The sequence below is a fragment of the Narcine bancroftii genome, chromosome 10, assembly GCF_036971445.1.
Source record: "Narcine bancroftii isolate sNarBan1 chromosome 10, sNarBan1.hap1, whole genome shotgun sequence".
NCBI lineage: Eukaryota > Metazoa > Chordata > Chondrichthyes > Torpediniformes > Narcinidae > Narcine > Narcine bancroftii.
The window spans coordinates 74,855,932-74,872,514 of NC_091478.1; the positions used below are offsets into that span (position 1 = coordinate 74,855,932).

Sequence of the window (16,583 nt, forward strand, 5' to 3'; positions counted from 1 at the left end):
AAAGAACAAGCTTCTCTATGTTGATACTACCAAGTTCTATTGATATTTCATTCACGTCGATAAAAGGCCAGTGTTGCACAACCTGGATGTTCTCATAATTTAACCATCTCACCCATGGAATCTGTCTACTCCTCTGCACTTAACCAAACTGGGGTCACAATATTCTCAGCTGACATCTTATGTCTCTGTCGGTGGTGAGGAAATGATCCCTCTGTCCCAGGAGTTGCAGCAGCATTGTCCTATGATGTGAATGGAAAGAAGATGGAAGAACCTTTCCTTGCCGTTCACTGCTGTTTACTGAGAAAAATCTTGGCTTGGCTTCCTGTTTGAGAATCTACAGTTTGATGACTAATTAGAATGACCATTAAAAATGTGTTTTACAGGATAAAGAAGATGCAAGCGCTGGTGAGGTTAATGGAGAGTGGCAAGAGAAACTCTGTCAGGTATGTGGATCGCTGGTGTCATGTAGAAGTGACAAAGGCTGTGGGAAACAAGCAAGACGGTGAAGTTGAGACAAGTATCATTTTATTGAATATCAGAGAATGCACGAGAAGATCAGTGTCCTTCTCAAGCTCCTGTTCCTAGTCCTGGTGTTCATCCAGGTTTTATTGCTCATTTTCATTTTTCTGCTGAGGCTGAGATATTAGGTGTGTGGCCATCAAACAGGGTCAGTGGACACCTCATTTTACTTTAATGCTGGAACCACTGGAGTGGTTTAAATGGTAGGCCTTTCAGCAGCACTCCGATTGGAGGCCTTCCCTGGTCACCCAGAACATTTTGCATTTCACACTTGGTATACCCAGAAAACCTTGCCTTCCTCAGCCTCCATCTCACCCCAGTCTACTCTTAGTGGTTCAGGTAAAGTGTCATTGCTGCCCTTCCCTGTCCTTGTCCCATGTTGCTCCTGAGCACTGTCTCCTTGGAATAAGCAGAGCATGAGAATCTTTGCTCCATAACGTTTTCTAGAAATGGCCTGGGGAAAGGCAGTGCAGGTGCATCATCTGTATTCCACTGAGCTGAATCACTTCATCGTTACCAGTAGAGAGGCATTGATGATCATCACATTTCACTCACCTCTTACAATGAAGGAGACCAGGCAACCCATTAGATCCATTCTATTTCCCAATAGAGGAATCCCATTAATTCCATTCCCCAGCTCCTTACTTCCCTGTTGCCCTGCAACTTGTTTTCCCTCACATTTACCCCTATCAACTTCCCCTCGGCTTCTTCTAACACCTACCCACACTGAGGGCTAATTTACAGAGCTGACCAACTAACCATTTTGGGAAATCCCTGTAGTCACAGGTAGACCATGAAAACTCCACACTGACAGCACGTGAAATGAGAATCAAGTCCAAGTCCCCTGGAGCAGTAAGGCAATAGCATTTAGCACTTCACTACCATGAATTCCTCAGCACTCCCAGTAACGTAAGCTGATCTGAGATCTTTCTGATTCCTTCCAGCACCAGTGCAGTGTCCTACCCTTCCCTGAGGATCATCAGGTAATCACTCTGTTTAATTTGCTCTGACCATTTGAATTGAAATTATACTTGGAGAATTGTCATTTACAGTTATTTTGTGAATCTAATATACTGAGAGTTTATGTGTGAAAGATTGATGTAATGGGATGAATTATTCCTTGCTAACCTACAGTTTGCAACAGTGTGGAATTGAGGCACCCCATCTTGTGGATCTTTTATCCATTATTAAACAGCATCCCAATCTAAAGGAGCTCCAGTAAGTCTTCCCTTTATTTGTACTTTCTTGTTTTACATGTGAATGGTTGGGATTTGTTTTTAGTGCTTGCCGAGTGGAAATATTGTGGCCACATACTGCACCCACCCAGGTTTAGAAAAACTCCTGTAGAGTGCTGATGTCTTTATAAAGATTCCATCCAACTAACAGAAAAATAATCTGCAGATACTGGGGAAATCTCAAATTAAAAGAGAAAGTGCTGGACATGCTCTACAGGTCAGGCCGCATCTGTGGAAAGAGAAACAGAGAATGCTTAAAGTCAAAGTGTTCTGTCCAAATGTTCACTGCTTCCCACAGATGCGGCATGACCTCTTGAGCATGTCCAGTATTTTCTCATTTTATTGTTTTGTCAGAGACATGACAATGAAGTTCCAGGATTTTGACTCTGACTCTCTGACTTGAGGCCTGGGCAGCTTGTGATCGTTCACTGAATCACAATACTAATGAAAACAAGATGTCCCATTTGCAAATTATCCTCCCCTTCTCTCCTTTGAAGTTTCACTGAATCATTGTAGTTGGGATTTAATAATTATTTTCTGTGGCTAAAATTCTGTTGCCTAGTTACACTGTAGGACTTGAATCCAACCTGATAGTCCAGTGTGTTTCCAAACTTTTCTGTCAGAGACCCCATCTTTTGGATGGGACACAAAGCCAATATTCTCTTTGCCTTCCTAATTTTGTTGTCGAAGATCCCTCAGTTTCAATTGAAGAGCAGGGGGAAACCTTGGCCAACTTTCCTCTTCAGCAATTTGGCTGGTCATCCAAACAAAATTGCCATTGTAAATTGGAAGTGCATAGATGAAGAATGGGCTCTGGCCCAAAATGCTGACTGCCTTTTACTTCCCGTGGATGTGGCATGACCTGCTGAGTTTCTCCAGCACGTTTGTGCACTGCCTTTCCAATACTTCACTGCATGAACTGTTCTTGTTGGCAGGTCTGTGGATTTATCTGATGGACCGGCCCAAGGTTTGAATGATGGCTTACCACTAAGGTTGGTGCCAGGTTATGCTGCCCTCGTTTCTAATGTTAGACCTTCTCCTCATTCTCTCACAGTTTATGTCAAAATAACTTGGGCGACAAGGGAGCAGAAATACTGGCTGAAATCCTTCAAGTTGTCCGGGCGCTGAGGAATCTCAGGTAAGTTCTGGGGCACAAATTTGATGCATACTTTCAATCTCTTGCTGAATCTATATCATCGGACATTGATTTGATTCCTAAAAATCAAAATTATCACTTCTTTGATGGTTAAATGGGTGCAGCGTGCCCTGTACACTGAAAAGGACCAGGTTTTAAAACCCTGTTTGCTTTGTCATTGGTGGAGAAGTTGGCCCAGAAATCCAATCATGTGCTGCAGTTCCTTCCCTTCTCCCGACCCCTCCCCTCCACAGTCCCTGTCCTTTAATGGTTGACCTGTACTCCCCTCCCCCTCCACTTAGAGCCAGCCCAACACCCCTCTGCCCTGGCAGTCAGCTCCCACAATCCTGGCCACTCAAAGGGGAAAATGGGTGATAGTAAATGAGCCTTAGCTGGGACAATCCTCCAATCATCTCAGTCCAAGGCCTCACACAAGACAAGGGCCTCAATCTTAGGGAATGGTGAATTTGATTTAAGGTGGGTGACATTTGGAGTGGGTGTGATTGAATGTGAGTGTGATTTAAAGTGGATGAGATTTAGGGTGTTTCAATGTGAGTGTATTTTGGATGGGTGTATGGTGCACTGAGGAAGCAGCAAGCAAGCACAAAACTCAAAGACTGTACAACAGGCTTTATTCCAGTAAAAGTCTGAACACCAGTTCATGCTTTGGTGGCTCCCCATGTGACTGGCTCAGTAGAGGCCGGCCCAGGTTTATATTCATGTAGGCTGATTGACAGCCGGCCAGGTGGAGTCAGCCCTCAGGTGGTCTTCCTGCAGGTATCGAGATCGACCCCTGCAGTAGGATGGTGGTCGTATCACCACACTCAGCAGCCCCTTCTTAAAATTGTCCTGGGAGTGGGTGTTTAAAACGGTGCCGGGTGGCATTTACAGATCCAGGTGGTCCAGCAGCCATAAGAGTCTCTGGGACCATTGCAGGGTTGGATCCTGGTCAAAGATCGGCGAGGGTGTGGTTGCTGACTGAAGGTTGGCTGAGTCTAGTGTAGCCATGGCAGGCATTGGTGTGGGCACCATGGTGTCTGTCCGTGAGGGGGTGGCTGGGTGGATGTGGTCTGCTAGGAGTGAAGCTCTCTGGAGGGGCGGTGGGAGGAGGTCGACCCCCAGATCCTGGGTGGGCCATGGGTACCCATGGTGGGGAGTTTGGGCCGGGGAGTTGTGATGCTGGGTGGGTGGGGTCCCTGTTGGTGCCAGATCCCTGGTCGAGACGGTGTCCTCATGGCCACTGGGGTTCCTGATGTAGGTATAGTTCTGGTTGGTGTGGAGGAGGTGCACCTGCTCGACCAGCGAGTTGGACTGATGGGCCCCCACATTTTTGCGGAGGAGCACTGGTCCCAGAGATGTGAGCCAAGCTGGGAGGAAGACCCCAGTCGTCGATTTCCTGGGGAACGAGAAAAGGCGCTCTGATTGGTAGCCATGCACATGCAACCTAATGGCATGAAGTGCCTTGGGGAGGGCCTTTTGCCAAGTCAATGAACCAGTCTTTGGACCTCAGGACCAGGAGGACTGCCTTTGCCCCTCAGGTGGTAGCTAGTCATGCGACTAGTCGCAATACCTCACGCTACCAGGTACTGGCGCAGCTCCTCACTCATGAAGCTGGACCCCTGATCACTGTGAATGCCGGGTATCTGAAAATGGTGAAGATCTGCATCAGGGGCCTGATAACAGTGGCTGTGGAGGTGTCAGGGCAAGGGATGGCGAAGGGAAAATGGGAGTATTCGTCTACAATTTACTTCCCCATTCTGAAATAAGATCCTCTCTTGAGCTGAATTTAAGCATGTGCTAATACTATTGGAGAAAAAACTGCCTCTTTTTTTTACCAATACATTGGCACAAAATCTGCCTCATAACAAATGCTTCACTTCAAATCTTGCTGCTTTTTTCATGGTGACATTTTGTTTCTCCTCTCTCAGTCTGGACGCCACCAACATTGGCAATGCGGGGATGGTAACAGTGATAGGTGGTATTTGCAGATGCCACAGCCTTGAAGAGTTGAAGTAAGGCTGATCTATGCTTTTATCTTTTTTGTGCCTTTGTTTGTTGTCTGGATGATTGGTTAGTTTAGCTTTTCCTTTTACAAGATATTCTTGATCCACCTCATTTTACATTTGGTAGTTATATTCCGAGAACTCTGATTTCCAATAGCCCATTGATGTTGCTGAACCTTGCTGGGTGCAATGGCAACCTTCACTCACTTAGTGTCTCCCGTTACTCCACCCTATCGGGTCCGGTTATGTGAGACCAGGAGAGTGCTCCCTCATGGCCTGGCTACCTCTTATCCCTCAGCCAACACATGCATAAACAAAGAGCAAAAAAGCCATTCCTACTTACACAATCTCCTGAGAATGAACCAGAACACGCGACCATTATCCAGGGAATGTGGTTAAAATGTGAACCACGTGGAGTAGTTGAGGTTAGCGGCAAGCCGCCCTGCAAGAGAAGCTGGATTCGTGCACAAAGTGGAAAGGGATTGTTGGTGGAGGGAGATTGAGTAAGTAGGAAGTCTTTTGTGCAGAGCACAAATGGCCTGCAACCCCCCAGATGAGTAAATGGTGTGTAACAGTCGTATTTATTTGAAATTGGGACCAGTCGATCAGTACTGTGCACATTGAGACATGAGGTTATGGGTTGGATTAGGATTGGTGGGAATCTTCACACTTGCCTTGATTTTGAAACTCTTGATAATATTTTCGAGGCACCTTCTCTGGCCTTTGAACTTCTGGTCAGCAGCAACAACACATAGCACACTTCTACTTTAAACTTTCAAATTGGAGAAGACAAAGAACAGTATCTCTCAAGGTTACACAAAATGTGCAGTTTTAGCGCCGCCTTGTGGCCATTCGTTGCCAGCACTCCCTATGGACATTGCTCTTGATAATTGCTCACTTCAATGGGTCACATTTCATTTATTAAAGTGAGCTCCCAGATCCCTCCCCCAACCAGGCTGCGATGCTCCCTTCCTCACTTCAGGTTGGCTGCTCCTGTCTTGTTGAATGATTACACCTGCCCAGGTGTCGTTGATTCCCTTCCTGTGGCCTTGACTTTGTTGCACTATCTCAGAGCTGCAGTGAGAGTAAGTGACAACTGGAAGTGAAATCAAAACAACAAAAAATAAAAGGTAATTTTATAATCGTGAAGTTGGTATTGGACACCTTTGAATGTTAAGAGTTGTGGTATCACCATTCTCTCAGAAAATGTTACAGCAGTCCAACTGTGTGATCATTTGATTATAACTGTGGCAAGTGTTCATGTACCTTTGTACAGTGAGAGATTCACAATAAGGAATGGCATGTGGAAAACCTTTGCACATTATTTATTTCAGGCCGCTCGGTATTTTCCAAGAAAGCACCTCGATAAAGGGACATCTCAGTGTTAGGGCATTATTCTTGCCCAAAGTGCAGGTGACTCGTTCCCTGGTCCATTTTATGCCAAGGCCCTCGTTGAAACTGGGAAACGATCCTGTTACGCCAAGCCAGTGGTTCCCCAGTGGTTGAACTGTGCCAGGTAGAAGACTGCAGGCATTCAGTAGGGAGGCTACACCCTCCGAGGGTGTACTTCAGTAACACTTCTTAGGATTGCACACTCTGCACTTGCATTGCTTAATCAACAGTTTGAGCAAGTGCAGCGGCAGGACTGATGGTGGAGTCAGGATGGTGTGTGGGGATGAAGCAGCGGATTAATTTCCAACATATCCACGAGCCACCAGCCCCTTTCACATTGACAAACTGCTAAACTGGCGGGTCAATGAACCATTTTAAAATACCAGCATAGTTGTTCACTCTGGACCATTGTTAACCGGTTCTCTGCACCCTTTCACATTCACATTGCTCGGCATCACAGAGCAAAGGGGCGCCTATCCTCCAGCAGTGATGACTCCACCTGTCCCTTTCACACTGGGCTAACCATATGCCAATTCAAAATGAATCAGCCATGATACTACCTCGCTAGGCAGTTCATCCCTGAGGCAATCTGACGCCTGTGTGCCGGTTCACAAGCGTTCACACTGGCATGTTAACTGGTAGATTGACAGTTAATTACTGGGTTAAAGTGCCAATGTGAAAGCGGGTGACCATTGTCTGGGACAACAAGCCCAACCCTGGAATCTCCTGTAGGCAGGTCAGCAGCATGTGAGGTGTTGCATTCCCTCTGCCATCAGCTCCCAAAACATGGTGGGCTCAAGGTTCCCAATAGCCTTCCTTCACGTCGAGCGGTGATGGGTCAAGGATTCCTAGGAGTCAGAGTGGACCTTGCAATATTTCAAGCAGGGTTGAAGCATAATCTTGAATCTTTTCCTGGGTCATCCTGGGAATTTCTTCCTCTGATGGAGGTCAGAAAAGAGCATCACCTACATCGGGTATCCCTCGGGCTTGTTTTCCCTTGGAAGCTGTGACCACAGCCATTTGAGGTTGGTCTGTTGTTGGTGCACATTGTACAAATGGAGTTACCCACTCTTCTGTGCTGGGCAGGCGGGGGCTGGAGTCCTGCTTAAACCTTGCTCCCCATGCCCCTGTCATTTGCTTAAGTACATGTTCTCTGCTGGGACTTCCCAAGCATTCAACAATTTCACCGGGCATTCATTCATCTTTTTATCTTACTGCAGACCACCCATCAAATTTCACATCCAAAACTTCATGAATGATCTCAGTCCCTCGGGGAAGGGAGTGGGGAAGTGGGAACTACACCTTCGCTACCATCACCCCAGACTCCTGTCTCCCCATAGATCCCATCTTTTGACAAACCACTAGAGTGTACCTTGAGCTCATATCAGATCTGGTGACTGGACAGATTAAAAGGAACCATCAAGAAAGACAAGTCTTCACCTCTTGTCTTATTCCACTGCCTGCCAACAAAACAGCTCTTGTCAGTCCTGGTCTAACCAAAATCTTAAGTTGGGAGAGTAGGTGTCATGCGCTTATATGAGGTTTTGAGATGCTTCTGAGTGGGAAAAATGAAGCTGAGGACATTGTCAGCTTCAGAGCTCTCAGCTCCACTGCTGCTCGCACTCTCTGTGACTGCCTTCCAATATGTGATGCAGATTCCCTTGCCACTGTGATTACATAAAACCTGTCCCACACTGGAGGAGAAGATGCTTCAGGGATTAGAATGCATGTTGGATGGGCACCCTGCTGCTTATTGTCTCTGTTTCCTCTCATTACAGCTTGTCACACAACGAACTGGGGGTGGAAAGTGCCAGGGAACTGGGAAACATCCTTCCAGGCTTGAAACAGCTGAGGATAATCAAGTATGCACCAAAATAAAATTTCTTCTTGCTTCATCGCCAGCCTCCTTGCCTTTCAGTTAGTCCTTCACCTCTCCCCGAATAGCTCACATTACCTTCCCTACTTACCAGATTCCAACACAGTAACCTTTGTCTCCACTTATCACCCCCTCCAGTTGCCTGACTCTTCCTCAACTTAACCCCTATTTATCACTCTTGCCTCACACTCACTTTGACTGGCATCTGCCTCAGCCTCCCCATCTGTCCGTCATCTTTCATCCTTGCCTGTTTCACCAGTCCCCCCACTGGCTCCTATCAAATCCCTCCCATCCCGTCCTCGTTTTAAAATAAAACAAATTTGTTTCAAATTTGCCATGTACATAAGCCTTGTAAGCTGCAGCATGATTACCACATTCGAACAGAATCATTCCCAAAGGATTGCTTCACCAGTTGATATTATATTCACATTTCAGGATAAAATAGGAGAGAAAACACAAGACTTCCCTCCTGGTTACAGTTCAACATGATTTCCAATTTGTTTTAGACGCAGTAAATGAAGGAATAAACACTTCAATGTAAACTGTCATGGAATCTTGTGTTAAATTATTTTGTTTTTCATTGGAGTTCATTCATTTCAGGTGTTTGTTGCCTTTCTGCATTGAAATACAGAGGAGTTAGATAACTCACTGTCCAATTGTTCAGAAATAGCTCTGATGGTGAAGCAGACATGGGATCCCTCTTTCCCCTCAACACGGGGTCCCTCTCTCCCCTCAACACACGGGGTCCCTCTCTCCCCTCAACACGGGGTCCCTCTCTCCCTCAACACACGGGGTCCCTCTCTCCCTCAACACACGGGGTCCCTCTCTCCCCTCAACACACGGGGTCCCTCTCTCCCCTCAACACACGGGGTCCCTCTCTCCCCTCCACACACGGGGTCCCTCTCTCCCCTCCACACACGGGGTCCCTCTCTCCCCTCCACACACGGGGTCCCTCTCTCCCCTCCACACACGGGGTCCCTCTCTCCCCTCCACACACGGGGTCCCTCTCTCCCCTCCACACACGGCGTCCCTCTCTCCCCTCCACACACGGGGTCCCTCTCTCCCCTCCACACACGGGGTCCCTCTCTCCCCTCCACACACGGGGTCCCTCTCTCCCCTCCACACACGGGGTCCCTCTCTCCCCTCAACACACGGGGTCCCTCTCTCCCCTCAACACACGGGGTCCCTCTCTCCCCTCAACACACGGGGTCCCTCTCTCCCCTCAACACACGGGGTCCCTCTCTCCCCTCAACACACGGGGTCCCTCTCTCCCCACCCTACACGGGGTCCCTCTCTCCCCACCCCACACGGGGTCCCACTCTCCCCACCCCACACGGGGTCCCTCTCTCCCCACCCCACACGGGGTCCCTCTCTCCCCACTCCACACCGGGTCCCTCCCGCCACTCCACACACCGGGTCCCGTGTTCCTGCACTGCCCTCATGCCACCATTTAAAGTTTCCAACACTCCACTTACACACACTGGGGCTCAGTTTCTGTTTCCCTTTTAACCGACTACTTTCCCACTGCTCCACTGTAGATATCTACTCAGACATAGTTTTTACATTTTTCCAGCTGCTGAAGCCGATTTTTCTTGCCCCCAAAAGCATGAAACAGAGGCCAGTCTCTGAAGTGATGTGGTATTGTGCACATTAGCTTAATGAAACCCACAACCCATCAGTCTTGGCATCAATCAGTTGGGGTTCGTGATTCAAGGTCCTTTTATTGTTATGTAATGAAACAGAAAATGTAATATGACACAAAATTTTCCTTTGCTGGAAGGCAGATAACGAGTTGTCATTCGTATTACCCAGTGCCCCTTACAGTCAGAGAAAGAGAACCAAAAGTGAGTCCATTCATTCACTCAGAGTCCATGGATCTGTCTCCAGTGCTCCCACAGCCTCAGCAACCCGAGCTCCAAATCCAAACCTCCAACATGATCAGGATGGGAGCCCTTCTTGCCCTCAGCACCCTCTCAAATCCCGGTTCTGATACCTGGTTCCCTTGAGCCAATCCTCAGAGCCCACAGCATGTGTGGGTCCTTCAGCCGCTGAGCCCCTTGCTGGTCTGCTACTGTGGTAATCTCCTTTGCTTCTACTTCTCAATGGGATGGGAGGGGAGAATGTTTCTCCCCATTTCTGTTGCCCTACGCTGGTCCGCTGCTGCCCCAAATTTGCAACCCTTCGAGGCCGCTGCCAGTAAAGGTATCCCATCTTGGACACGGACCCCATGGTTGCAGGATTTGAAAAAAACACCACTGGCTCATTAACAGGCCATTTAATGCCAGTATGGAACCATCGGCATTCGGACCTGGCGGCTGGAACCTTTACAGGAAGGCTGTGTCTGTCAGTCTAAGTGTAGCCATGGGCTGTTGGATGACAGTGTTTGCTCTTTCATTTTGCCCAGAATGGCTTCAACTGTTGGCTTGACGGAGACGAACAATTTGGCAAGAGGACTCAGTTACTGCACCAGCCTGGAAGAGATAAAGTGAGTGAATATCACCCTGTTTTCTCCTGATACAAGCCAAATGTGTTTGTAGTTATGTTGCCAATGCACAGATAGAAATTGATCAGCTAAGTGAAAAGAAAATCACATTGTCAAATGTCATGATGTTGCAATGAGTGAGCCACACTATCAGGTACACTGCAGAAAGGGAATAAAAGCCAAAAATATTGAAAGTTTCCACTGAATGAAAATGGAAGAAAATTTCAGGGTTGTAAGATACTTTATATATCTAATTGGATGCAAGGATAGGTGCAGGGCAAGGATGAGTTAAGGCCAGAAGGGAAAGTGTGTGATTGGGTGCAAGTCAAAAGTGAGTGTCAGGTGTTTGGCTGATTGGATATTTTTCCAGTGTCACAAAATTCAAAAGAAAGTTTGTAATTTAAAAAGGCAAAAGAAAGCTAACATCTTTCACCAGGATAGTTTGAAGTTGAGTGAGGGAATAGACATCTGGCCTGTTGTGGTATCAACGACTGTGGCAGGAGAGTGGAGCCGAGTCCTGGAACGGAACCACCACAATCTAACAAATGTCTTAAGCGGTTCTGGGGCCAGTTCCTGCTCCTACCTCCTATATTGCCATGTTTTTAGTTGATGATGAGGAAGAACTTATTTCAAAGAGACAGGAGTCCCAGTTTTTTTTTAAAAGTAATGAGAGTGAAATGAAAATGTCAATTGCAGAAGTGGCAGACACAGTCCTGGGAACAGTGGTTATCGTAACTGGGTAGAGCCAGTCAAATGGGTGGTCAAGGAGCACTGGGAGAATATAGGATTTGCTTGCAGGATCACAGACTGTGTGACATTAGTCTTTCCTAAATTATGCAGCAATCATCATTTTGATCTAAAGTTAATCTGGACTCTACTCTCCCCTGCACAGATGTGAAAGAGCTGACTGTACATCATCCCCATGTTTCATTTTCCAGCATTATCTATACCGGATTTTGTGTTTTCTCACTAGCTCCTCGTCATTCCACCAATGGTTGTCCTTTACAAGCTCCATTTCAACTCGCGTCACTCCAGCGTTCTACTCTTTGCTTAATCACAGATTAAGAGAACAGGATCCCTTTGTTGACAGGGACTGATGAGGTGTCACTGCAGAACAGTCCAATGTCTTTAACCCCAATGCATCAATCAGTACCAGTGAAAGAGCATTGGCTTGAAACATGAAACCAATTTCTCACTTTACACAAATGCTACCTGACATAGAACACAGCTCAGTACAGGCCCTTCAACCCTCAATGTTGTGCCAAACCATATATTCCTTAAAAAACAGTAGTAAACCCTCCCTACCTTGTAAGGATCGATTTTTCTTCCATTCACATGGCTGTTTAAGAGTCTCTTAAATGCCCCCAATGTTTCAGCATCCAGCACCATCATTACAAAGGCATTCCAGGCACCCACAACTCTTATGTTTAAAAAAAAATTACCCCTGATGTCTCCTCTAAACTCCCCTCCCTTCACTTTGTACATGTCCTCTGGTGTTTGCTGATCCTGCCTTGAGAAACAGAGGCTGGCTGTCCACTCTATCCATGGCTCTTATAATCTTGTAGACCTTTATTATATCTCCTCTCATCCTTCTACGCTCCAAAGAGAAAAATCCCAACTCTGCTAACCTTGCCTCATATGAGTTATTTCCCAATCCAAGAAACATCCTTGTAAATCTCCTCTGCACCCCCTCCATAGCTTCCACGTTCTTTCTGTAATGAGGTGACCAGAACTGAACACAATTTTCTAAGTGTGGTCTCACCAGAGATCTGTTGAGTTGTAACATGACTTCTTGACTCTTGAACTCAATTTCCCTATTAATGAAGCCCAACATCCCATAGGCCTTCTTAACTATCCTATCAACCTGCGTGGCAATGTTGAGGGATTTATGGATTTGGACCCTAAGGTCATCCACACTCATAAGTAACTGACCATTAACCCTGTACTCAGCCTTCTGGTTTGTCTGACCAAAATGCATCACCTCACATTTGTCAGGATTGAATTCCTTCTGCCACTTTCATACCTAACTTTGCATCCTATCTATATCCTTTTGTAATCTATGATAACCTTCAGCAATATCTACAACCTTTTTTATTGAATATTTTATTTATGATTTTCCAGTCTTGAACTCAAACAGTTATCAACATTATTGGCACCAATGATTGACAACAATTTTCCATATTATACAGATTCTGCAGAGTTCAAGCTCTTTATCTCCCTTCCACCCCAATCCCCATATTTGACACTGGACGTTTAAGTAACCACAAATACACAGGACACTTGCAACAAAGGGATGAAACATATGGCAGGATTTTGTAGGTTTGTCACGGCGCGGCAGTCGGAGCGCAGACTGTTTCATTTTTTTTACTTTACCTGGTCGTGACGAGTAGTCTCCCCCCCGCCCCCCCCCCCCAAGCGGTGGAGGGGTGGGTAGGTGAGGCAGGACAACAAGACGCGATGGTCTATCTATAGTCATGCTCCCTCAAAATTTAAATATGGTTGCCAAATACTTTTGAAAGTATCGTATTCTTTCCTTAAGTTACAAGTGATTTTCTCCAGGGGAACACAGATTTGCATTTTCCGTGTTCCAGCAAGTGATGATCAGGCAGGAGACAAATTTCCAGGTAACTGCTATGCACTTCCTGACCACTGCCGATGTGATCATTACAAATTGAATTTGGAATTTGGACAGCTTCATTGTAAGTCTTATGTCCATAATGTTTCCCGACAGGAACAACTCAGGGTCCTGCAGGAATTCTTTATATATGATTTTCCCTAGAGCTTGACCTCGCTCCTCCTCTTGTTGCATGTCCAGGTTGTGTGCACAAAGGTTCCTGCCTCAGCGTTGCATCTAAAACATTGATCTGATCATTCTGATTTTGATTTGTTCAATTTTTGCGACATCAGGTACAGCAAATGCAGAACATTGTATTGCACCAGCCTGTACCGTATGTTGATGGTTGTAGTCATGCTGGCCTGACACAGGTCAGACCAGCACTGCTCATCAATCACTATTCCTAAGTCCGGCTCCCTTGTATCATCTACAAACTTACTGACCCATCCTTCTGTCTCTTCATCCAGGTCATTTATAAAAAAGTAGGTATTCCCAGCACATTTTCCAGATTACTGCAGTACTTTGTTTTTTCAGAAGTTGACATCTTTGTTTTATTCTTGTGTCTGATGAATTGCAAACTCACTAATCAACTTAATGATATGACATTAATTTTTTAAAAAAACTTTATTTATTCATTCAAAATAAGTAACATATATAACAATAAACTAAACATGAACGATATATTTTATATTTTATATATATAAAAGAAAAAAGAAAGGAAAAAAAGGAGAACCTCCCCCCCTCAGCCAACTCTCCTAAGGAGAGCCATAAAGAGAAAAAAAATAAAGAAAAATTAAGCATACATATTAAGATCTAATCAATGTAAATCAAAATGTAAATATTCTGAATATAACAACCACTTATTAATAAAAAAACTATAGTTATCACGCGAAACATGTGATTTTTTTTTCCATTATGAAACAATATTTCATCTCATTAAGCCATCTATTAATATCAATCCTATTTGTATCTTTCCATGTACTAGCAATACATTTTTTCACTACGGATAAAACTAAATATACAAAAGCAAGTTGAAATTTATCTACTCCCAGACCTTTCAGAGGTTGCAAACTACCCAATAAAAATACTGTCGGATCTAAAGGTTTTTTTGATCTTATACAGGTATTCCAGAAACAATGACATTAATTTGATACCTCATGAAAGTATACATTATGGAAGTACAGAGCTAGATAGTATGAACAATATCCACTCAGACAATCAGACAGATTTGTCTTTGAAGTTGAAAACACCCCAACATTGCATGATACATTTCTTTGATCCATTGACTGATCAGCATTGTCTGCTCCTTTTAATTAAAATGAAGCAACACAATTAAAATGTGAAAAATAGACACAAGAATCCTTAACGAGTCTCTATTCTCTTTGTTTCTGTGCAGTTTGGATTCCTTGCTGCTCAAAGACAGTGGCACACAATTATTGGCTGAAGGGATACCAAGAATGACATGCCTGAAGAAACTGAAGTGAGTTCCTCATTATTGTGTTCAAATCTGAACAAAGATCAAATGGGCAGAAAAATCACATGATGCAAATAACTAGACAGGAGGTACATTCATGCCCAAACCAACGAGTACCCCAATTCCTGACAGACCTTGAACTGTCCATGATATTCCATCTCTTTTCAGTTCAGACGTGCCCCTGTTATACACTGCTGATCGACTGATTGATCTATTAATTGCTAGAGTCGATGGCTGTAATTACAGATGAGCACACCATGAAAATCAAGTTACAACTGGGAAAAACTGGAGGACCTACTTAGAGAGCTTTACAGGAGGTGATCACTCTGCCTCTCCCTTAAGCCCTTTATAATGCTACCTTTAAACAATTTATACACCCCCTTTTAAAGTTAGTTGTGGTCACCGTTGTCTCCAATGGGGACACATAATGTCCATTCCCTCCCAGGAATATGTTCCTAATTTCTCAAATTTATGACTGTTGATTACCAACTCATCCCCACCTGGTGAAAAATCGTTTACGAGGGGTAGGTGGAATGTAGAACCATGATCATGTTGAATGGTGGAAGAGATTTGAGGGGCAGAGTGACCTACTCCTGCCCTTGCTCCTACTTTCTGTGTAGTCTCTACACTCTAACTTTCAGCCTTCATGGAGTACTGATGAAGTTCCCTCCAAAGCACACTTTGCTCTTGCAGTAGACAGAGGTGGAGAGTGTCTCTGTGCCAGTTGGTGTCCATCTCTACCCTGTTACCTCCCACGTGACAGGGGCAGAAGATGATGGGTTCAAACCTCACTCCACACCTTGAGTACATGAGAGAACCAAGGAAACATGCAGCACAGAGAGAGGCCCTTTGCCCCACCACATCTTTGCTAACCCCTAAGAATCCATTGCCACTGATCCCATTATCCAAAGCTAGGTCAGTACCCTGGTGATTCAAGTGCTTGTTAAGATGCTTCTTAAATATTGTGAGAGTACATGATTCAACCAACTCCTCAGGCAATGTGTTCCAGATTTCAACCACCTTCTGGCTGGGCAAAAAAAGTTCTTCCTCTGATCCCATTTAAACCTCTTATGTATTTTTTAGATGTACAGCACAGTAACAGGGCCTTCAGGACCACGAGCCCATGCCCCCCCCCCCCCATATACACTAATTAACCAACAACCAAGGGCGAAAGGAAACCAGATCACCTGGAGGAAACCCAGACAGACACAGAGAAAATGTACAAATTCTTTGCAAACAGCACCAAATTTGAGCCCGTATCATTGGAATATTGATAGTGTTGCAGTAACTGCTATGCTATGTTAATGGTGCTGCTATTATCTCCATCAGGTACCCCTCTGCTTACTCAGCTCCAAGAAACACAAAGTCAAACTAGCCAGTCTCCTTAGTGAAACATTTCATCCCAGGAGACATCCTCAGTCGTGACTGAAACCTAAATGGTGGGGTACATTGGTGCTGAGAAGTGCTGTGAGGCATGGTCTTGGGAGACATTAAACTAGGGCCCCTTTCCTTTAAGAGATCCTGCGTGATATACACATGACTGGAGAGGCACCTGATGTCAGGAGGCAAAAAGTTCTCCACTCCTTTTCCTTCTGAGAATCTTGAAGCAGCAGCAATGCGGAAGATCTTGCATTCAGCAGGTGTACAGGAGGAAGGCTGGGCACATCCATCTGCATGGGGATGTGGTTGAGTCCAGAGACAGTCTTGTTTTCAGGGTGTCAGTGGAAGGGATCTGAAAGGTTTCTTTCATTATTACCAGTGAAATGATCTAGCTGATGTCAGAACCGAATGGCAATATTGTCTACGGGAAGGGAGGCAGTGCATGGTGATCAGTAGTTTCATTGGCTCGAAGG

At 45.3% G+C, this 16,583-nt stretch overlaps 1 protein-coding gene across 1 annotated transcript in view; it reads left to right on the forward strand.

Annotated features, from left to right (window-relative positions):
• nlrc5 (NLR family, CARD domain containing 5) overlaps positions 1-16,583 on the forward strand; it is a 172,583-nt gene that overhangs the window by 117,966 nt on the left and 38,034 nt on the right. Inside the window, exons 35-42 of the mRNA XM_069901371.1 lie at positions 384-443; positions 1,464-1,502; positions 1,654-1,737; positions 2,809-2,892; positions 4,818-4,901; positions 8,063-8,146; positions 10,565-10,645; positions 14,653-14,736. Of these exons, the coding sequence (XP_069757472.1) occupies positions 384-443; positions 1,464-1,502; positions 1,654-1,737; positions 2,809-2,892; positions 4,818-4,901; positions 8,063-8,146; positions 10,565-10,645; positions 14,653-14,736 (600 nt within the window). The remainder of the gene's footprint in view (positions 1-383; positions 444-1,463; positions 1,503-1,653; positions 1,738-2,808; positions 2,893-4,817; positions 4,902-8,062; positions 8,147-10,564; positions 10,646-14,652; positions 14,737-16,583) is intronic.